Below are 21852 nucleotides of genomic sequence, written 5' to 3'. Positions count from 1 at the left end.
GAGTAAAAGAAGATAGTCACAAAGGACCAGAGAGTATATGATTCTATTTATATAAAACATCAAGAATAGGCAAATCTATGAAGACAGAAAGTCTCCATGAAAGTCTTCATGGTTGCCTAGGGCTTGGGGTTTGGGGGCGATGGAGTTTCTTTTTATAATAATGATAATATTCTATAAATGATTGTAGCAATGAACACACAACTTTGTAAATACACTAAAGGCCAATGAATTGTATAACTGAATGGGTAAATTATATGGTGTGAATTATATCTTTATGGATATAAAGATGTCTAAAAAATAATGCATTAGCAAGTTTTTTAAGTCCACGGGCATAAAGGATACATGATGAATAATAGTCACAGATTTAAATCAACAAAGAATACAGAAAGTAAATTTTTCAAAGATTCATCACCTGACAAGAAAACGGATCCAATCAAGGTGTCAGTAACTTCTGATCGATTTCAGGAAAAACTGAATTTCAAGTCTAAACTGATTCCTTTGGAGAAGAAAACAGAAAGCTTAAATCGCAACTGAGGGCATGGAAGGAAGCTGAAGATTTATACCTTGGTTAACTGAACCAACCCAGGATACACAGCAGATAACCTCAAGAAGGTGCCCGGGCAAAGTATGTGGATTTCTCAGGGCTCAAGCAACAGAGCATCAGTCAAGACAGTCAGTCCACCCTGGGTGATGAGTTGAACTTTTACCAGTTAATTTCTCTGCTTATTTGCTTACTTAAAAAATTAGAAATAAAAATAACTATCATAAGTTATCCTAATCTGTGAGGAAAAACTAGCAAAGGTACGGCATGGCTTTAACAGCATTTAAGGAAATAGAATTCCATATTAGGACTCCACATGTGCTAGGCAAAAATTCCATTTACTTTACTTTTAAAGCATGCTTTTTCTCTATTCAAACCTTCAGTTTTTAGGCGGGGCACAGTGTCTCACGCCTGTAATCCCAGCATTTTAGGAGGCCGAGGGGGGTGGATCATTTGAGATCAGTAGTTCAAGACTAGCCTGGCCAACATGGTGAAACCCTGTCTCGAGTGAATACGAAATGACTGAAAATACAAAAAGTAGCCAGGCAGTAGCGACACGTGCCTGTAATCCCAGCTATTCAGGAGGCTGAGGCAGGAGAATCGCTTGAGCCTGGAAGGCAGAGGTTGCAGTGAGCTAAGATTGTGTCACTGCACTCCAGCATGGCCGACTCACACTCCATCCTGTCTCAAAAAAAAAAAAACTTCAGTTTTTAAATAATTTGTGCAGTTTATAATTGTTTGCAGGAGGGTCAGTTGGACAGGAACATTACCACAAAAGGTGGAACCTCCCATGGTTTAACTTTGAAAACTTTCACTTTCTTTTGGTTAAAAAAAAAATTTTGGAGTAGGTATAGCGGGCCTTAGGTAGAAGCACTGACACTTTCTCCATATTCATCTGGTGGTGCAATGTTGATGGTAGAGGGCAGCTCAGTACCTGGCGCTGTTCAGACCAAACTCTTGTCTTTTGGAAGACAGAGTTGCTCTGACTCTTAGCAGATGTCCTAACATAGCATTTTCTCCTTCTCATCTGTGATCTTCATGCCTTTCTCTATGTCAGTGTGGTGGAAAGACAGGTAGGTATTCGTGGTGTTGGGGCATGGGGGTGGGCTGTGTGAGGTGAGGAATGAAAGAGCATATGGTCATGGTGAGAGGCAACAGGCAAAGGTTATTGGAGTGAGTTTGCTGGGGAAACAGAAATGTTCCAGGCACTGCCCCTTTTATATCCTCATCTCAGACTTAGCTTCTACTTTTCTAGGTCTTCCTTCCTCACACTGAATGGAATTTTGCCTGTGGGACCAGCTCTCCATGTGACAGTGTCAGGATTATCTTATCTTATTTTAGAGTCCCCTCTGTCATGCAGCCTGGAGTTCAATGGCATGATCTTACTCACTGCAAACTCTGCCTTCTGGGTTCAAGAGATTATCCTGCCTCAGCATCCAGAGTAGCCAGAATTACAGGCAGGTGCCACACAGCTGGCTAATTTTTGTATTTTTAGTAGAGAGGGGTTTCACCATGTTGGCCAGACTGGTCTGGAACTCCTGATCTCAGGTGATCTACATGCCTTGGCCTCCCTTAGTGCTGGGATTATAGGTGTGGGCTATCAGCAGGCAGGGATTTTTAAAGTGTGCTCATCTGGAACATATATACGAGAATAATCTGTTTTTTTGAAAAGAAACAGGGCCTTGCTATGTTGCCCAGGCTGGTCTTGACCTCTTGGCCTCAAGCAGTCCTCCCACCTCAGCCTCCCAAAGTGCTGGCATTACAGGCACAAGCCACCATGCCCAGCCATGGAGAATATTCTTATCAGAAACATAGGCAAAGGGAAATTACTGCATTTGAGCACCAAAGTTGGGGTTAAGCTTCCTGGAAGCTAAATTAAGAACATAGCACTCGATTAATAAAAAGTGTAACAGTGTGGGCCAGGAACAGTGGCTCATACCTGTAATCTCTGTGCTTTGGGAGGCTGAGGAGAAAGAATTGCTTGAGGCCACGAGTTCGAGGCTGCAGTGAGCTGCACTCCAGCCTGTGCAACAAAGCAAGACTCTGCCTCAGAAAAAAAAAAAAAAAAAAAGGAAAGAGAGAGAAAAAGGTAACAGACTGGTGTTTTGCATTTTGAGTTTGTTTGGTTTTAAATAATGGTCACTGAACAAGAATGATCTCTGGTTGAAGTTTTGGCAAAACAGAAAGTGAAGATCATTAACATAAAGATGCATTTTATATTGAACGTCACTAAAATCCAAGAGCATGAAACATTCTCATTGGAAACGATGTTTAAGTAAATTTCTCTTTGAAAATTGCATAATATTCTTAGATTTTATAAGTAAAACATTACAGAAAAATGCAAAGTACCAAAAAATGTTCCAGGAAAATGGAAATTACCCAAATCCCATGACCCAAACACTACTAGTATCTACCTTCTTTCCACACTGTCTGTCTCAGGTCTGTTCTCTCACTACAGTGAGAGCCCCAAGAGGCCAAGGGGGCTTCTATTATTGCATCCTCAGTACTTTGCTCAGATTCTAGCTTTCTTAAAGTCACTAGGCATGATTTATTACTGATAATACTGGTAACAGAATCATTACAGACATCAATGATTGTATTATAACTATAGCCTCAGGAAGTCCTGAGATACAGAGAGGCAGTTTGTCCCTCCACTCAATAGGCCGCAGCCCTCGCTGTTTTGACCCATCTTGTATCTCCTTTTGTTTGTATATTTATAAACCATTCCCAGTGAGTTGACACTTCTAATCTGACCTATGCATAGATACTAGAAAATAAAGTTGGCTACATATATATGATCACAGAACTCCCCTGCCTGAAAGCCTCTGCTCTTAGAACCTAAGGCCAACTCCTGATGGTCCCTAGATCTATCTGGTTAGCTCCATTTCATTCCCCTCCCCCGGCCTCCCAAGCTCCACATTACTTTTTGGCTCTCTGAATGCTGTCTCCCTTACTTAGTTATTCCCATTCAACTTTCCAATGTCAGCTCAAATGTCACTTTCTGGTGGAAACTTTCTTGGCTTCTCAAACTAGGCCAGGTCACCCGGTACGGACGCCAGTACCTTCCTCGCACAGGTCTTACCAGGTGGTGATTTTACACTTCCATCTGTGCTTCTGTCTTTACATGATTAGATTATTGTATCCCCAGGGCCTAGCATTTGTAGACGTCTCATTCATCAGATAGTTTTTAAGTGCTGGCAGCATGCCAGGCATTACAATAGGCCCTCATTCTGATTGATTTAAATTCCCTCTTCCAGGCAAGTGAGGTGCTGCTATATTAAGACTAAGCCGGCCCGGTGGCTGATGCCTGTAAACCCAGCACTTTGGGAGGCCCAGGCAGGTGGATTACCTCAGGTAAAGAATTTGAGATCAGCCTGGACAACATAGTGAGACCCTGTCTCTACCAAAAAAAAAAAAAAACAAAGTTAGCCCAGGCCTGGTGGCGCCTGCCTGTATGCCCAGCTACTCAGGAGGCAAGGCTGGAGAATCGCTCGAAAGGTAGAGGTTGCAGTGAGCTGAGATTGCACCATTGTACTCCAGCCTGGCCGGTAAGAGCAAAACTCCACTAAAAAATAAAAAGATTTACTACTAAGAATGACTGCAGGACCTGAAGCTCAACTAATAGCTTACTCATAAAATCACGTCATAAGCAATAGAAATATGGTTTGCTCCTGTGTAAAGCAAAATTTTATAAAATAGCATGCTTTAAAAGCATGTCACCGCCAGTCACGACTGTTCAAAGTCACTGAATGTTCTGTAAAATAAACGTCCATTTGTAAAGCCAATATTCATCGCCTAGGTTATAGTCTTTTCAGGGTATATTTTCATGTATCAAGTTTATGAGAGAACCAAACATCTCTAAAAATCTCTCCAGTAAAGCCTTTTGATATGACAAAATACCCTGATATATATTCTGTATAGAAGGCAACTGAGACGCAGGGGCACTCGGGTGACCTCGTAAGGGTCGAATGTATAGCGGAAGGTGAGACCAGACGCGCGTAGTCCCCGGCCGAGCTAACGCCACCCTTCCAACCTAGTGTCCTCCCGCGCCCTCCAGGCCCCTTCCTCCCCTTCAGACCTGCGGGTCCCCAGAGCCAAGGCGCCCGCCTGCCAAAGGATACCGGGAGTCCTCCGCGCCCGGCGCCAGCCTCCAGCCCGCGCTCCCGGGGAGGTCGGGAGCGTTCCCACCTCCGTCCTCTGCCAAGCTCAGCGGGGCTCTGAGGCAGCCGGGAGGGAGGTGACAGTCGCGCAGGCCGGGCCACGCCGCGCAGAGCTAGTGCGCTCGAAGGCGGCGCAGGCGGAGAGGAAGGAGCGCGACTGCGCCCCCTGCCCGTAGCCACCACGGCCCGTGCCCCCGCGGGTGTCCCGGGGACCCGAAGTCCCCAGCCAGCAGCGCCCGAGGGCAGCCGAGGCCTCCTCGCCACTCTCCCGCCTCCTCCTTCCCTTGCCGGCCGGAAGACGAGGCTCTCCGCTAGGGGGAGCGCGCCGAGGCCCCGTGTGACCGCCTCGACTATGCCTGCCCCGGGGCTGGGGGCCACTCTCGCTGTTAATGGGTGCCCGCGGGCAGCCTCCGGGCTAAGAGCTGGGGCTCCGATCCGAGTGTTTGAGTAAACGAGTCGATATCATTAATCATGATAATTGCACAAAAGAAAATAGGAAAGAAACCCCCGGCCCTGGCGCCCGACCAGGCCAGCCTTGGCTCGGAGCCACCGGTCCTTCTGGGTTTTGGGGGCAGCTGGCAAGAGGGAGCCTGGCAGAGGGGGCGGCTGCAGGTCCGACTGAACTGACCGGGGCGGCGCGCTCGTGACACCTGGCGGCGGCCGGGACCCGGGTGCAGGCGTGCAGGGGAAGGCGACAGCCGCCGCGCGCTGGTTGCCGGACCCTGCCCAGCGTGGCGTGGAGACCGACGGCCTCACAGGGGTCACCGGTATTCACATGACACCTCCTAATCGAGCTTTGTTCACCAGAGGGCTAGGCCTTTTTCTCCCCGGCGCTTCTCTTCCCTCCGCAACCCAGTTCTTCCCCCTACTCCTTCCCGGGAGAGCGGTTACCCATGCAGTGGCCTCCATCCGGACGCCACGGGGCTCCGGAGAGACGATGATCCCTGGCAACCCAGGCTGGTATCTAATTAAATAAAATGTTTGAATGCCCAGCTGGCTGCGCGTAGAGTGGCAGCAGGCCGGGTCCGCGGCGCTCAGGTGCCCAGTGGAGGGTCAGACACTCAAGGCGCGCAGCTGGCCGCCACCTCGGCCCCTGCCCCCGCCCCGGGGTACCTCTGGCCGGTCCGGCTAAGTCGGGTCGCTGCCGCCCCGGCGGAACCCGGCTCCGGACCCGGATCGCAGCGTCCAGCACGCGGCCCGCGAGACGCCTCCGGTTACCCTGGGACCGTCGTCCCGCGTCCCATCGGAGCGCGCGGGGACAGCGCTGTGGACTGCGGTGCCCGGCGACGGGTCGTCGGATATCATTGACAGCACCTTCCTTTCAAGGTGCTTTATGCCTGCCCTCTGCACGTGCGGAGGACAGGGTGACCAACGCAAAAAACTGAGCCGTGCTTCCAGACCCGAGCGCCCCTCTGTTGGGCATCTGTCGTGTTTATCTGTTCCCCGAAAGTGGTGACCGAAAAGTAAATAAATGGGAGAGAGGTGGTAAAAACCTGGCAGGATTTCCGCTTGTCCTGTCGCGAACTACATATCCCAGGGAGCCCGGGGCGCCGGGACGCGTGTCCATCCCGCCATCCACTAGGAGAAGCCCTTACTGAGCCTGGCGCGACGCACCGGCCAATCCCCTCGCCCTACACCTTGGCTGTAACCTGAGACGGATTCGCTCCCAAATGATGCTCCGTTGGCAGAAGCAAATCAAGTTCATCATTGTCCCGACCGAGAAAGAGGAGCAGCGCGGTTCTTGGCCGGGTCAGGAGAACGCCTGGCGACCCTCACCTGCGCGAGCCGCGGCACCGGCTGTAATTGTCCTGGGGCGGCGGAGACCCGCGCGCCGGCCCTGCACGCCAGGCGGCACCCTTTGCAGTTAGCTACCGCGATCCTCCGGCTTGCCCCTGCCGAAGAAGCCTCGGCTGCTTTTGTGAGCCTCTGACACTTCATTTATCCCTGGATCATTTCCAGAGTCCGTCTTGTAAATGTTTAGCATTTTGCTGCTTTATTGCTTCTTTCTGGGGACAGTTCCAACACTCGCCGAGACAGGCAGAGAAAGGCAGCTGAGCCCGGAGAAGAGCGAAATATGGGGACCCGGGCTAAAAGCACACGTCGTCCTTCCCGCCCGCTATTTCTATATTCAGGCGGTGGATACATCAGGGAATAAGTAAGTCGAGAAATGGCTCCTTACCTATTTTGGATGGCAGTTAAATCTGTTTCTCCCTTCAAGTTTTTTCTCTCCAATAACTCGTTTCTCTACAGCAGTTTAAATTCCAGGATATTTGGGTACCAGTTTTTCTCTGTAGATGTAGAAATAGTTCCGAATTATAATATATGCAGTATAATGTATTGTATATAAAATATAAGATAATCTCCTAGCAATTTCTATTGAGATTCCCACATTATCAGGACAAGACAAAGTCCCTCCACTTTTCTAGAAATAACTATTTCTAACTACTTTCCGTTTATATAAGCTGTTATAAGGAATGTAAGCCTAGTTGTTAGAGACTTGATGGGCTTCATCTTTCCCTGGTGCGGCCCTCAATTTTCAAGGAGACATCTGCAGGTAAGCATGTTTTGAAAGTGAAAAAGACAAGTGAAGTACTATTTGAAACTTTAGAGTTCTGAAGGAAATTATCAAAGAATGCATCTCCTATGTGATTGGAACATATATTTCATTCCGATGAATTTAATACTTAACATCATCCTTAAAACTTGGTTTCATGTTTCATATGCTTCTGAAATGATTGTCTTTATTATTGGTAGATGCTGACCGTGTGTATTTTGTACAGAAAAAAATTGTAATTAAGGGTTGTCAAATCAAAGAAAAGGCAGCATGGTTGTAAATTTTGTCATTTGGGAAAAGATGATACACTACCTACTACTTTGCTCTGGCCCATGGTTGTGCATGATTTTTTATCTTTTTATTCAAGATAAGATTTCACTTCCTAGGCCAGTCTAGAGTGCAGTGGTGCAATCACAGCTCACTGTACCCTTGACCTCCCAGGCTCAAGCTATCCTCCCACCTCAGCCTCCTGAGTAGCTGGGACTACAGGCATGTGCCACCTCACCTAGTTATTTATTTATTATTATTATTTTTTTGTAGAGACAGGATCTTGTTGCCTAGGCTGATCTCGAACTCCTGGCCTCAAGCAATCTTCCCACCTTGGCCTCCCAAAGTGCTGGGATAGTAGGCATGGGCCACAGTGCCAGCCCTGAGCGTGATTTATAATGCAGATATTGTAAAGAATCGTTGGCAGAGATTTTTCAAAATAAGATCATTATCTTTCGGAGCACCATTTGATCGCAAATATCCAGATGTGATGGCATGAAATAAATAGGTTGGTAAGAATATTTTTCTATACGAAATGCATGAGTATGTTCTATGCTTACATAGATTAGTAGTCTTAATATATTCCATTGTGATTGTTTAATGAAACTGTTTCATGTTATCTTGGCCATTGTCATCCTCATTTTTTTTTTAATCTCTGATCCAACATATTCATTCTGGTACTAAAAGCATAAGAGAAAAGAAGCAATCATATATTAGAGGAAGAATGTGGAAGAGAATAATCAAGTTTCCAGACTGAAGAGTATAACCTTTGTTTGTTTGTTCCTTAAAATAATCTGTATATCTTCCCCATTGCTCTTTTCATCACAGATTCACATCTTCTCCAGGTGAAAAAGTCTTTCAGGTGAAAGTCTCAGCCCCAGAGGAGCAATTCACTAGAGTTGGAGTCCAGGTTTTAGACCGAAAGGATGGATCTTTCATAGTCAGATACAGAATGTATGCAAGCTACAAAAATCTGAAGGTGGAAGTTAAATTCCAAGGTCAACATGTCGCCAAATCCCCATATATGTTAAAAGGTAATTTGGAACTAATTTTATAACCTTGACCTCCCAGGCTCAAGCTATCCTCTCACCATTCAAATCCCAGCAGTATTTGAAAAAAATAATAAGTGTTATTTCATCAACAAAAATAACTTATATATATACACATATATATATAACTGAAAGAAAAAAAATAAAGACTTTCTACTTGAAAGCCAAGTTATGAGTCCTGGTAAAAAGACATTCAAGATTTGAAGGGAAATTCAAATTTACTAAAGAGCAAGGAACATATTAATAGAGAATTTACTCTGTGAAGCTATATATTAATCAAGCTGTGTGCATGTTCATATATGATACTTTCTTAATTGGAAATATATGGAATTGAAGAATTACTTTTGCTTCTTTTTGTTGCTATTATTGTTCTTGAGACAAGGTCTCACTCTGTTGCCCAGGCTAGAGTGCAGTGATGCAAGATCAACCTCCTGGGTTCAAGCTATCCTCCCACCTCAGCCACTCCCACCTGAGTGGCTGGGACTACAGGTGCTCACCACCATGCCCCACTAATTTTTGTATTTTTTGTAGAGACAGGGTTTTGCTTTGTGGCTCAGGCTGGTCTCGAACCCCTGAGCTCAAACGATCTACCCTCGGCCTCCCAAAGTGTTGGGATTACTCACCTACTTTTGCTTCTTACTAATTCTTTAAAAAAAAAAAAAGAAGAAGAAAAAGAATAGCAATTCCTTGTTTATTTTCACTGTTACTAATGATTTACTTATTGAGAAAAGTACCTTAGATGCTTTAAGAACCTGTTTGTATAATTGACCATCAAAATGTTAAATCATATCATTTTTGTCTTTCATTAAAATAAATATACTCCTCTGATAACCTTTTACCAGAATTTGGTTATTCTTCGGTCTATAGAACATAAAGAATAATGAACTGTAATATATACTATAGACATAAACCAAGTATCTATTGGCTTTCATTTTTTATTTATTTATTTTTTTTTTTTGAAGCAGATTCTTTCTCTGTCACCTAAGCCAAAGTGTAGTGGCACAGTCTCGGCTCACTGCAACCTTCACCTCCTAGATTCAAGCTATTCTCATGCCTCAGCCTCCCAAGTAGCTGAGACTTCAGGCGTGTACCACCACACCTGGCTATACTTTTTTTTTTTTTGAGATGGAATCTTGCTCTATCGCCCAGGCTGGAGTGCAGTGGCACAACCTCAGCTCACTGTAGCCTCTGCCTCCCGGGTTCCAGCAATTCTCCTGCCTCAGCCTCCTGGGTAGCTGGGATCACAGGCTCATGCTACCACACCTGGCTAATTTTTGTATTTTTAGTAAAGATGAGGTTTCAACATGTTGGCCATGCTGGTCTCAAACTCCTGACCTCAAGTGATCCACCCACCTGGGCTTCCCAAGGTGCTGGTATTAGAGACTTGAGCCACCTCGGCATGGCTATCTGCTTTCTTTTGAACTCATGCAAAGTCGACCTTATTATGAAAATATCACAAGACTTTACTGTGAAGAACTGTCAGAACAGAAGGCTGACTTACTTCCAATGCCCCCAGTGTAGTAAAAATGTGTTACTATTTTTTTTTTTGAGACTGTCTCACTGTCTTGCCTAGGGTGGAGTGGTGCAAATGTGGCTCACTACAGCTTCAACCTCCTGGGCTCAAGTGATCTTCAGCCTCCCAAGTAGCTGGAACCACAGCTGCCTGCCACTACTCCCATCTAATTTTTTATTTTTTGTAGAGACAGGGTCTCTCTGTGTTGCCCAAGCTGGTCCCAAACTCCTGGGCTCAGGCTATCCTCCTACCTCAGCTTCCCAAAGTGCTGGGATTACAAGTGTGAGCTAACCTGGCTGGCCTGTGTTTCTTTTAAAATGTGTTTTCAATGAAAATGCTATTATGTAACCAGGCAAAACTCATGAAGCCACATGATGGATATTTGTTACAAGTTTCAAATGCTGAGTGAAATTATCTCTGTTGTACTTTGCTGTTCTTTTGTAAATAGGGCCGGTTTACCATGAGAATTGTGACTGTCCTTTGCAAGATAGTGCAGCCTGGCTACGGGAGATGAACTGCCCAGAAACCATTGCTCAGATTCAGAGAGATTTGGCACATTTCCCCATAGTGGATCCAGAAAAGATTGCAGTAGAAATCCCAAAAAGATTTGGACAGAGGCAGAGCCTCTGTCACTACACCGTAAAGGATAACAAGGTACAACATACAGTTCAGGTTTCCTTGATTGTTTTAGTGTTTTTTGAGTTTCTTTTTTTTTTTTTTGCTTGTTTTGGCTATAATTAGCTAACTCCTTCTACAAACATCATTCTGATGAGCCTTGTGACAAGCTTTTCCTCAGTGAAATCTGCCAGTGTTTTCAGACTAACATAATACATGGTAAATTCTCTTTTAGGTTTATATCAAGACTCACGGTGAACATGTAGGTTTTAGAATTTTCATGGATGCCATACTACTTTCTTTGACTAGAAAGGTAAGTATATATGTTCTCTTAGCTGTAATAGATCATTTAATCCCAGATTTTACATGTACAAATTATAACACTATCGGGGTGTTCTCTTCTGGAGCCTTATGATAATGTTATTCTGAAGCTTTATGTTATGTCAGGTACCTGTGTTAGTTTCCTAGGGCTGCTGTAACAAAGTGCTACAAACTGGAAGGCTTAAAATAGCAGAAATGTATTCTCTCACAGGTATGGAGGCCAAATGTCCAAAATCAAAGTGTCAGCCAGGTGGCATGGCTCACACCTGTAATCCTAACACTTTGGAAGGCCAAGGCAGGTAGATCACTTGAGCCCAGGAGTTCAAGACCAGGCTGGGTAACATGGTGAAACCCCATCTCTACAAAAAATACAAAAATTAGCCTGCTGTAGTTTCAGCTACTTGGGGAGCTGACGCAGGAAGATCACTTGAACCTAGGAGGTCGAGGCTGCATGAGGCAAGATCGATTGCACCACTGTACTCCTACCTGGGTGACAGTGAAACCCTGTCTCAAAAAAAAGGAAAGTGTCAGGAGACCCAGCTCCCTCTGAGATGATCCTTTCCTTTCCTGCCTCTTCTTAGCTGCTGCTGGTGGCTCTCCATCTTTGGTGTTCCCTGGTTTGCAGCTGCATCACCCATCTCTGCCTCTGTTATCACGTGGGCTTCTCCCCTCATGTCTCTGGGTTTCTTCTTCTTATAAGGACACAGCATAGTAGATTAATGGCCCAGCCTACTCCAGTATAACCTCATGCTAACTAATGACATGGGCAACTACCCTATTTCTAAATAAGGTCATTCTGAAACACTAGGATTTAAGACTTCAGCCTGTCTTTTGCAGGGACACAATATTTGATAGAGGAAAGAAAAATGCCTTATCATAACATTATTTTAGTACTAAACTAACTTTGAGTCCAAAGAGGATTTGCCTTCTACTGAACCCATTCCTTGGGATAATGGGCTTTTGTCCGGCTCTGGTGGAATACTTTGAAAGTGATGTTAAAATGGCAGATGTGAAAGACCGTACCAGCATTTTTACCAAATGTATATTTATTTATAGTCTGGTATAACATTTATTGAATAATTTGTATGCATATCTTGATTAAACTACTCATGGAAAATCATAGTGCCTTTTCGAGATTGCAAAGCACTTACGGTCTGTTAATTCTGGATGTAGGTAGTTATTCAGCATCATATAACTTAGTCTTTAGACTAAGACACGAGAGTACTGACCCACTTCTCTTGCTCCTCTGTGTCGATCCATGGGAAAACGAGAATGTTCTTTAGGACTTCAGTTTCTCAAAATGCATCTCAGACTGATCAGTGCTGTTCTGGCCTTAAAGATATGTATCTCTTGTTTCATAGATACTCTAAACATAAAAATATATATCATAAAAATATGTATCCTTAAAAATATATATCTCTTGTTTCATAAATACTCTAAACATTTTCTGTGAGTAGATAAAACAGGTCCTCTTTACATATTCATGCCAGTTGCCAGTAGAGGAAGGAAGCATAGCTTAAAACTTACTGTGTCGGCCTTGGTGTTAGGGTTCCTGAGTTCAAATCCTGGTCCCACCCCCTTCCTTTTGTATGTTTTTGTAAAATGGAAGCATCTGGCTCACAAGAAACTAGGGTTAGAGTCCCAAGTGCTAATTTTAAAATTATTTTCCAATAATTCTCTTTCTTTCTTTGATCATCTTAAAGTCTCTTGGCAGTATTAGAACAGAGATTACTTTTGCCATTTCATATCTTTTGTAGGGAGCATAGAATGTTTATATATGTGACCATATTCTGAAAATGTATCCACTATTCAAACCAAGGTAATTACTGTTACCTGAAAAATGTTACATTGACCTTTCATTAATGCAACTTCAAATTTAAATTGATAAATACAATGTATTATCTAATGCAGGAAATGCAAATAAGCTCTTCGTTTTGTTTTTTCTAGGTGAAGATGCCAGATGTGGAGTTCTTTGTTAATTTGGGAGACTGGCCTTTGGAGAAGAAGAAATCCAATTCAAACATCCATCCAATCTTTTCTTGGTGTGGCTCCACAGATTCCAAGGATATTGTGATGCCCACCTACGACTTGACTGACTCTGTTCTAGAAACCATGGGCCGGTGAGAGATGAGTCAGGGTTGGCCCAGAGCCTTGGTTTTCTTTCTTTGGTGAGTTCTTTTCCAACAACCTTTGTGATAGGATGATTTGGGAGGAAAATCTGTTGCACTTTGTCTTCTAGGGTAAGTCTGGATATGCTGTCTGTGCAAGCTAACACGGGTCCGCCCTGGGAAAGCAAAAACTCCACAGCTCTCTGGAGAGGGCGAGACAGCCGCAAAGAGAGACTCGAGCTGGTTAAACTCAGTAGAAAACACCCAGAACTCATAGATGCTGCTTTCACCAACTTTTTCTTCTTTAAACACAATGAAAGCCTATATGGTCCCATTGTGAAGCACATTTCATTTTTTGATTTCTTCAAGGTATGACTTAATCAGTGGCTAATCTTTTTTGTTTTGTAATATATTTGTACATAGTGCTTTGGGAAGGGAAATTGAGGCCTGCAAGTTACAAGAGGTGGGAGAAATTGGCATAAAACAGTGAATATTGTGGCATGGCGGTGCTGGGGACTAGTTTGGCAACCAGGCTCTGCCCTCACTGCCCGGTCTTCGCATTAAATGTGTATCAAGGGAGTTTGGAGGCTAGATAGAGCTATAATTTTTTTTTCCAGCTAACCCTTGAGATAAGTATATGTCACCTCCAAATTCATTTTTATTAATACACACATGTAGGTCATTTCACAAATACTTTTCCCCAGAGCCATGTTATCACATCAGAATAAGTAAGATATAAACTACTTGTTTCTTTTTAGGCCTGGTTGGGAATGCCTTGAAACCCATCCAGTGTTCTGCCTGGGAATTAGGGTTTCCTTTATGTGTCTAGAATGTGGATTGCTCATGTTTCCTAGGGAGTAATCCTTTTTCTAACAACTCCCTTTTTAATGCAGTAGGCAGCACCCTGCTCTTTAGACCGTAGAGTTGTTTCTGAAGTCCCACATGGTACAAAGAGGAGGTGGGAAAAATGTCATCATCTGTCCTCTATATGTGGAAAGGCAAGTGATTAGTGAGTTTTGTCTGCCCTGTGGATGACCAGGTTTTCTTTTAATGGGTTGTGTGGAGGCACGTTGACCTAAAAAATGTTATAAGTTGAATTGTCAGTATTTTTCTATATGCATATCTCAACAATTTTTGAAAGAAATGATTATAACCAAAGTGAAAGGATACTAGCCATCCTTCCTCGGTGTAGGGCGCTGCTTCATGCCTTAGCTTTATTTGTACCTGTTGAATTTTCTGCAACTAAAGATGATAGATTACCAAAGTTCTATGAATATTTCTATTCATAGGGTTCTTGCTACAAAGCTTACTAATTTCTTTAAGACACATGTGGCCATCTGGTGTTTAAAAAATATGGTTAGCCAGGCACAGTGGCTCATGCCTGTAACCCCAGCTCACACCTGTAATCCCAGCACTTTGGGAAGCTGAGGTGGGTGGGTCACCTGAGGTCAGGAGTTCGAGACCAGCCTGGCCAACATGGTGAAACGCTGTCTCTACTAAAAATACAAAAATTAGCCAGGCGTGTGGTGCATGCCTATAATCCCAGCTACTTGGGAGGCTGAGGGACAAGAATCACTTGAACCCAGGAGGCGGAAGCTGCAGTGAACTGAGATTGCAACACTGCACTCCAGCCTGAGCAACAGAGCGAGACTCTCTCGAAACAAACAAACAAATAAATAAATAAATAAAACAGTTAACATGGCTTAGAATATGCCATCATTAGGGGCACATTTGCAATCAATAAAGTAGTAAGAGAATTACAAAATATCACAAATAAATGCATTCTTCCTTATATTGCAGCCTTAGGACAACAGTGTGATCTTATTAACTGCTTCGACACTAGATTTGTATCCTCCTTTGTAAAATTTAGTAGCAAATCAAAATGAGCATTTAGCTGTAGATCACCTGTGGTATAATACTTACTAAATGGCAAAGGCAGAGCGCAGAAGCTGGCCAAAGTGTCCCAGGATTGCAAGGGTTTATGTGTGGGATGAGAAGGGGAATCGAGTGGAGAAAAGGAAATTTAATGGAGGTTCTTAGACTTTACTATTGTTTTGCAGCATAAGTATCAAATAAATATCGATGGTACTGTAGCGGCTTATCGCCTGCCGTATTTACTAGTTGGTGACAGTGTTGTGCTGAAGCAGGACTCCATCTACTATGAACATTTTTACAATGAGCTGCAGCCCTGGAAACACTACATTCCAGTTAAGAGCAACCTGAGCGATCTGCTAGAAAAACTTAAATGGGCAAAAGATCACGATGAAGAGGTAAGGTCAGTCCCCTCGAAGGCTTATTTCCACTCGTTTCCGAATATCCTGGGTCCCTTTGAAATGTATTATCCCTGTAGAGCATCCAGGATGCCCACATCCTAGACTTTGGCCTGTAAATGACAAGCTGCCTGCCCATGGATGGCACAGCAGTTCCCCTGGGCTGAACACAGCAGACACTGCATCTTACATTAACTGTCCACTCTGCATGTCAAACAAAAAGCTAGGCCAGGCATGGTGGCTACACCTGTAATCCCAGCACTTTGGGAGGCCGAGGAGGGCAGATCACCTGAGGTCAGTTTGAGACCAGCCTGGACAACATGGTGAAACCCCATCTCTACTGAAAATACAAATATTAGCTGGGGCTTGGTGACAGGCGCCTATAATCCCAGCTTCTCAGGAGAGTGAGGCAGGAGAATTGCTTGAACCTGGGAAACGGAGGTTATAGTGAGCCAAGACCGCACTATTGCACTCCGGACTGGGCAACAAGAGTGAAACTCCTTCTCAAAACAACAACGAAAAGCTAAACTGTGGCATTGACTACACTTTCTCTGTCAGTAGGGTTGCTCTGAGCCACAAGTATTGCCTCCACCAGCAATGCAAAAATTATAAGATGGCCAGTCTGGCAGGAGCCACTAACTGGCTACAGGTTCAAATGAAGGATTGATTCAGAAGTAGATGCAGACATAAATGTATAAATAAGTAAAGAGGCATGGAATGCAATTAACTTTAAGCTAATTGCTGAAATTTGTGAAGGCAGAGTGCTAACCTTCAATCTTAAGTTTACAAAATCATTGTTACTTTGCTTGGTGTAGCCTTGTCTCTCTAAGAGAGGCTTAATTCTAGAAGGTCCAATATGATTTCTCGAACTTTCAAGTCTTAGAAACTTCCCTCTGATTTAAACAAACATACTGTGTTAAACATTGTTTTATCACGAGACTACCCACAAAGATACTGTCCCAATGTGTATGCACTCCGAAGAGCAGTCTGCAGATGCCTGCATGGAAAAAATGGATTCTATTAAAGAATTTTGTTGTTGTTCTTTCTGTAGGCCAAAAAGATAGCAAAAGCAGGGCAAGAATTTGCAAGAAATAATCTCATGGGCGATGACATATTCTGTTATTATTTCAAACTTTTCCAGGTCAGTATTTTCTAAATCATCATATAACTTATAATTAGACATATTAAGAACAAATAATATTTTACTTAGCAATTTCTAAACATATGTTACTATAAGGAGATATATATATACTTCTATGGGTGAAAATCAGAGACAAATATTAAGTAATCATTTTTAAAAAGTTGAAAACCAAAGATTAACTAATGGAAAATGTTATAATATTAAGTGAGAAGCATTAATATGAGAACTATGTGATGTTTGACTAAGAAATTGGCCTCCAATATTGCGAAGTTACGGTTCGTGGATTTGCATTTTCTCTTTGTGTTACATTGCTGCTGCCTTACCATTTCTTTGTCTAAAAGTGCCAGGTGGGTTTGGGCCTCCATATGAGCCATGACTTCCCTTGGAAATTATTTCTATGGACCCAAGCATTTAGAGATTGTAGTCAAGCATATCTGATGATTTGAAGGACTCTTTTAAAAATGTGGTAATGACCAGGTGCCTGTAATCCCAGCACTTTTGGAGGCCAAGGCAGGCAGATCATTTGAGGTTAGGACCAAGACCAGCTTGGACAACATGGTGAAACCCCATCTCCTCTAAAAATACTAAAATTAGCCAGGTGTGGTGGTGCCTGCCTATAATCCCAGCTACTCAGGAGGCTGAAGCAGGAGAATCACTTGAACCCAGGAGGTGGAGGTTGTAGTGAGCCAAGATCGCACCACCGCACTCCAGCCTGGATGACAAGAGGGAGACTGTCTAAAAAAAAAATTTTTTTAATGCGGTAGTAAACAAGTTCTTGGCCAATAATTGTACTAGATCTAGAGTAAGATTTTTATCTCACAGTTACTGCTACTGAGCCCCATAACTGAGACTCCGCTATACATCAAAATTGGTATATTTCTGGTCTGCACTGGCTCCTCCCCATTTTGTAAACTTCCCTTGATGGAGGGATGCAGAGGATAAGCCATGTAGAATGAATGAACTGGGGGGATTTATCATGTGAATTGCTAAGGATCCATGGGGCAGTTTTCATTCATTGAGCTTGTATTTAGCATAGGTACTTAGCACAGTGCCTTACTCAGAGTAAGCACATGATAATTGAAGATGATGATGGCGGCTTGTGCAAACCATGATAAGGAAGGCAGAATAGTCTCTGTCTCCACATTCTCAGTCTAGGGAAGATTGTGTACAAAATTATTTTTACTGTAAGGCAGAAGATGGTTTAAAAAAAGTCATGGAAATTTAGGAGAGAATAATGAGATGTCTGTTAGAAATAGGCAGCCAGTATTCAAAGGACAGCCTCCTCTCAGATGCTCTACTGTTGGTGTTTAGGACGGGTATATATGATGGACTATGCAGATCACAGTTTGACACACATAAATTAAATAAATCATAGTCTTCATAAATTCTAGCCTGTCTCATTGGGCGGATATACTTAAAGTGTTATATAAAGAATGCTTTTATATTGTTGCTTAAACAGGAATATGCCAGTTTACAAGTGACTGAACCCCAAATCCGAGAGGGCATGAAAAGGGTAGAACCACAGACAGAGGATGACCTCTTCCCTTGCACTTGCCACAGGAAAAAGGTAACCATAAATGAGCTGATGGCCAGTGGCAGAGTAAGAACTAACATTGATCCAAACTTGCATTCATTCCTATAGTCACTCAATCAGGCTGCAAATATTTGACTTCCTCTCGAGGCCTCCAAGCAATTCAGTCCACCGGAGAGACAGGTATAGAAGATAGCAGTGCTCAAGAAAGGACGCTACAATGCAGTTAATTGAGAAGACTTGGTAGTTCCGTGGCAAAGTGGAGGGAAGCCTTTTATAATGTCAGAATCCAGCTCACACCCTGTTTGAATGGATGCTTACAGTTGGGAAAATATTTTCACGCGTATTATCTGATGCCCTCATTTCCTCATGAGATAAGTTTGGCAAAGTTCATCATCCCAGTTTAGAGAAGGAAAAAGATGTAACTGTGATTATTGATGTTTTCCAATTCCTCATTGGAAATTGGTTGATACCACTACATAAGGATCTCATTGATAAAAATTAAAGTCAGATTCACCTCTGGACTTTTAAGGTAAAAAGGACCTTAGAGGTCATCCAGTAAATGCCTTCATTTTATGGTTAATAAAACCGAGCCCAAAAAAGAATTATGCTCGGAATCATCTAGCTGGTTTATAGCAAAGCAAAAACCTTCTCAACATCAGATTGTGATTGTGTGTGCTTGTATATAAAGATATAGTGTAGCAGGGGTCTCTTGCTTTGATTATGAATTTTGTTTGCTTGAAGGAATGTAAATTGCATAAACTAGAGTGTATATGTGTGTGACATATGCTGGCTTGATGTTATTTTAAACAACATAATTAGGTTTCTGAATGGACAAATTCAAAATTGTGGTATTACAACCAAAGAGAAGAAGGCAGACTTGGCCATTCTTATGTCTACCTCTTAAGAGATTGTAAAAGTAATCAAGGCCCCACTGATGTGACAGAACCAGAACAGCTTATATGAGCTCACCCATTGATACATTTTCAGGAATTTTGCATACTGATTAAATGTTTGCTTGGAATCAGCCTGATAGGTGTATTTACACCGTGACAGCACATGCTACAAATCAGAATTTTGGTTGCTTTATTTTTGTCTTTGTTTTTTGGGGAACTGATTTACGAATAACCAACTGGCCCCCAGAGGTGGTTCATCACCACTGTTAACTCTATCAGTACTCCAAGGCCGTAAAAATCCATTAAAACCAATGACAAAACAAGAATTGCCAAATCGAAAGGTACCCCCTCACCAGTCCATGAGTTGGTATCAGAACACTTCTCACTTTGGCTCCAAGTGACACTGGGCAGCTTCCTTGCTCCACTCCTGCTCAATTATTTGTCTTCACCTAAGTGATTGAGAGGAGGTAACAGTCAGTATCTTCCACTGATTAGCAGAAGATAGGGGCCAGAATGGTAGCCTCGTGATTTCTTCCTAACCCCTCACTGCTACTGTTCATAACACGAGGCCTTTACAGTAGTACAGCCCATGGATGTTTCGGTTCCTTATCAGTAGGCTATGAAACACAATCTGATTCTACCCTAAGCTGATGCTGGACCTCTGGAAATAGTCTCAAGCCCTGAGAGTCTCTACCAACAGTTTGGCTTCCTCTCATTTTTGTTGGAAAATAATTAACAAATTAATGTAAATCTTCACTCATGTAAGACTTCTTGATAGCTCTAAATATTTTGCTTCTTAATTGCAGACCAAAGATGAACTCTGATGTGCAAAATAACTTCTATTAAAATAATGGTGCTCTGAAGACTCTTCTTAACCAAAAAGAAGAATTTTTTTTAAGTATTAATTCCATGGACAATATAAAATCTGCTGTGTGATTGTCTGCAGTATGAAGATACATTTCTGCTTATGATGCAGTATTCTCATGACTGTACTTTAAAGTACATTTTTAGAATTTTATAATAAAACCACCTTTATTTTAAAGTCCTATGTTGTGCTAATTATTAGCTGTGTTTGGAACAGGGAGCAGTAAAAATAGGGAATCTGAATCCTTGACTCACAGTAGCCCAGACTACCTGCGCAGACTGGTTTTAAATGACATAGCAATAAACCCTTTCTCCTTTTAAGTCCATATTATTGTGAGTATTCAGCCAAACTTACTTCTAGCTAATACATCGTAAGAGACTTGTCATTATATGACCTTCATCTGCATCTTTAGTCAAATCTCTCAGCACTTTCTAATGTCAACCCTGTCCTTTGGAAAAACAAGTCCCATTCCTGTTCTCTCAATGCCTGTGTCCTTACCTTTCTGGCCCATGCCTTTCCCTTGTCTGGAATGTCTTAACCCTCTCTTCTTCATTCAGCTTAGACATCCTTCAGTACATATTTTACCCTTACTAGCTTTTAAGTGCCATGACTTCAGAGACCAAGCCTTTCTTCTGGGTAGTCCTAAGGTCTAATAGAGTGCCAGCAACTAAAAAGACTGAATAAATATTGAATGAGTGATATGTTTTTGATGTCTGTCCCTTCCAAATTTCATGTTGAAATGTTATTCCAAGTGGTGGAGGTGGGACCTGGTGGGAGGTGTTCATATCATAGGGGTGGATCCCTCATGAATGACCTGGCACCGTCCTTTCAGTAACAAGTAAGTTCTTAGTGTGAGTTCACATGGTCTGGTGGTTTTAAAAGGTGTGACACCTCCCCGTCTCTCTGTCTTGCTCCCTCTCTTGCCACATGATACGTTGGCTACCCTTTGCATTGCGTGATGATTGAAAGCTTCCTGAGGCCCTCACCAGAAGCAGATGCTGGCACCACATTTTCTATACAGCCTGCAGAACCATGAACCAAAATAAATCTCTTTTCTTTATAAATTACCCAGCCTCAGGTATTTCTTTATAGCAACACAGAAACGGCCTTAACACAATGGGTAAATGAATGAATGAAAATCACTTTGAAATGCAGTTTAAAGAATTAAAAAAGAACTAGAAATATTAACACTAAACCATATATCATATTCTACAAATTCCTTTACCTAATATTCCCTTCTATTCATCTTCCAGTCAAATAATCTTTTCTAAATTATTTTGAATCTTGAAATATATATACAGAAAAATATAAAACATATATCTGCAATTTAATTATAAGAAAACATTCATGTAATCACTGACAAAGATTCTTTGCTTGACCACCTGTATTAGTCCATTCTCATGCTGCTAATAAAGACATACCCAAGACTGGGTAATTTATAAAGGAAAGAGGTTTAATTGACTCACAGTTCCACAGAGTTGAGGAGACCTCAGGAAACTTACAAGCATGGCAGAAGAGGAAACAAACAAGTCCTTCTTCACTTGGCAACAGGAAGGAGAAGTGCCAAGCAAAGGGGGAAAAGCCCCTTATAAAACCATCATATCTCATGAAAACTCACTATCACAAGGTCAGCATGATGGTAACTGTCCACAATACCTCCCACAATAGGTGGGGATTATAGGAACTATAATCTAATTACATGAGATTTGGGTGAGGACACAGCCAAATCATATCATTCAACCCCTGGCCCCTCCCAAATCTTACATCTCACATTTCAAAACATAATCATGCCTTCCCGACAGTTCCCCAAGTCTTATTTGAGCATTAACCCAAAGTCCAAGTTCACAGTTTCATCTGAGACAAGGCAAGTCCCTTCTGCCTATGAGCCTGTAAAATCAAAAGCAAGTTAGTTACTAACTAGATACAATGGAGATACAGGTACTGGGTAAATACACCCATTCCAAATGGGAGAAATTGGCCAAAACAAAGGGGCTATGAGCCTCATGCAAGTCCAAAATCCA

The 21852-nt window shown here is 42.7% G+C and overlaps 2 protein-coding genes across 16 annotated transcripts in view; one reads left to right on the top strand and one right to left on the bottom strand.

Annotated features, from left to right (window-relative positions):
• BIVM (basic, immunoglobulin-like variable motif containing) overlaps positions 1-6227 on the bottom strand; it is a 35233-nt gene extending 29006 nt beyond the window's left edge. For 3 of the 11 annotated variants that reach the window (XM_008998633.4, XM_035293672.3, XM_078329130.1), the window contains exons 1-2: positions 4620-4987; positions 413-496 (exon numbers count right to left, since the gene is read on the bottom strand). The gene's annotated coding sequence lies outside the window, so the exon portion shown is untranslated. Of the gene's footprint in view, positions 1-412; positions 497-2480; positions 2585-4619; positions 4988-5814 lie in introns of those variants that run through there. The other 8 variants (XM_008998769.5, XM_078329157.1, XM_054247986.2 and 5 more) reach the window with 7 other exon arrangements.
• Positions 6228-6329: 102 nt separating this feature from the next.
• Positions 6330-20008, top strand: POGLUT2 (protein O-glucosyltransferase 2). Of its 5 annotated transcripts, XM_078328926.1 has the most exons (11): positions 6330-6856; positions 7796-8030; positions 8351-8556; positions 10533-10738; positions 10935-11012; positions 12968-13140; positions 13260-13497; positions 15189-15398; positions 16450-16539; positions 17999-18106; positions 19773-20008. In XM_078328926.1, the coding sequence occupies exons 3-11, from the start codon at positions 8475-8477 to the stop codon at positions 19788-19790; spliced, it is 1203 nt and encodes a 400-aa protein (XP_078185052.1). In that variant the 5' UTR covers positions 6330-6856; positions 7796-8030; positions 8351-8474; the 3' UTR covers positions 19791-20008. The 5 variants fall into 5 exon arrangements, with proteins under 5 accessions (XP_078185052.1, XP_002742569.3, XP_078184957.1 ...); XM_002742523.6 differs by lacking the exon at positions 7796-8030; XM_078328831.1 differs by lacking the exon at positions 7796-8030 and having other exon boundaries at positions 18182-20008.
• Positions 20009-21852: the final 1844 nt, after the last annotated feature.

The sequence above is a fragment of the Callithrix jacchus genome, chromosome 1, assembly GCF_049354715.1.
Source record: "Callithrix jacchus isolate 240 chromosome 1, calJac240_pri, whole genome shotgun sequence".
Lineage (NCBI taxonomy): Eukaryota > Metazoa > Chordata > Mammalia > Primates > Cebidae > Callithrix > Callithrix jacchus.
Note: the sequence above shows the minus strand (reverse complement) of the source record. Positions and strands in the feature narration are given on the sequence as shown.

Excerpts from the sequence above, each read along its gene's own strand:
- POGLUT2 (XM_035293631.3), top strand. The coding sequence starts at position 6,675 with ATGTTTAGCATTTTGCTGCTTTATTGCTTCTTTCTGGGGACAGTTCCA. Across the intron at positions 8,557-10,532 it reads ATCCCCATATATGTTAAAAG|GGCCGGTTTACCATGAGAAT; the intron begins GTAATTTGGAAC and ends TTTTGTAAATAG. Across the intron at positions 13,498-15,188 it reads CATTTTTTGATTTCTTCAAG|CATAAGTATCAAATAAATAT; the intron begins GTATGACTTAAT and ends ATTGTTTTGCAG.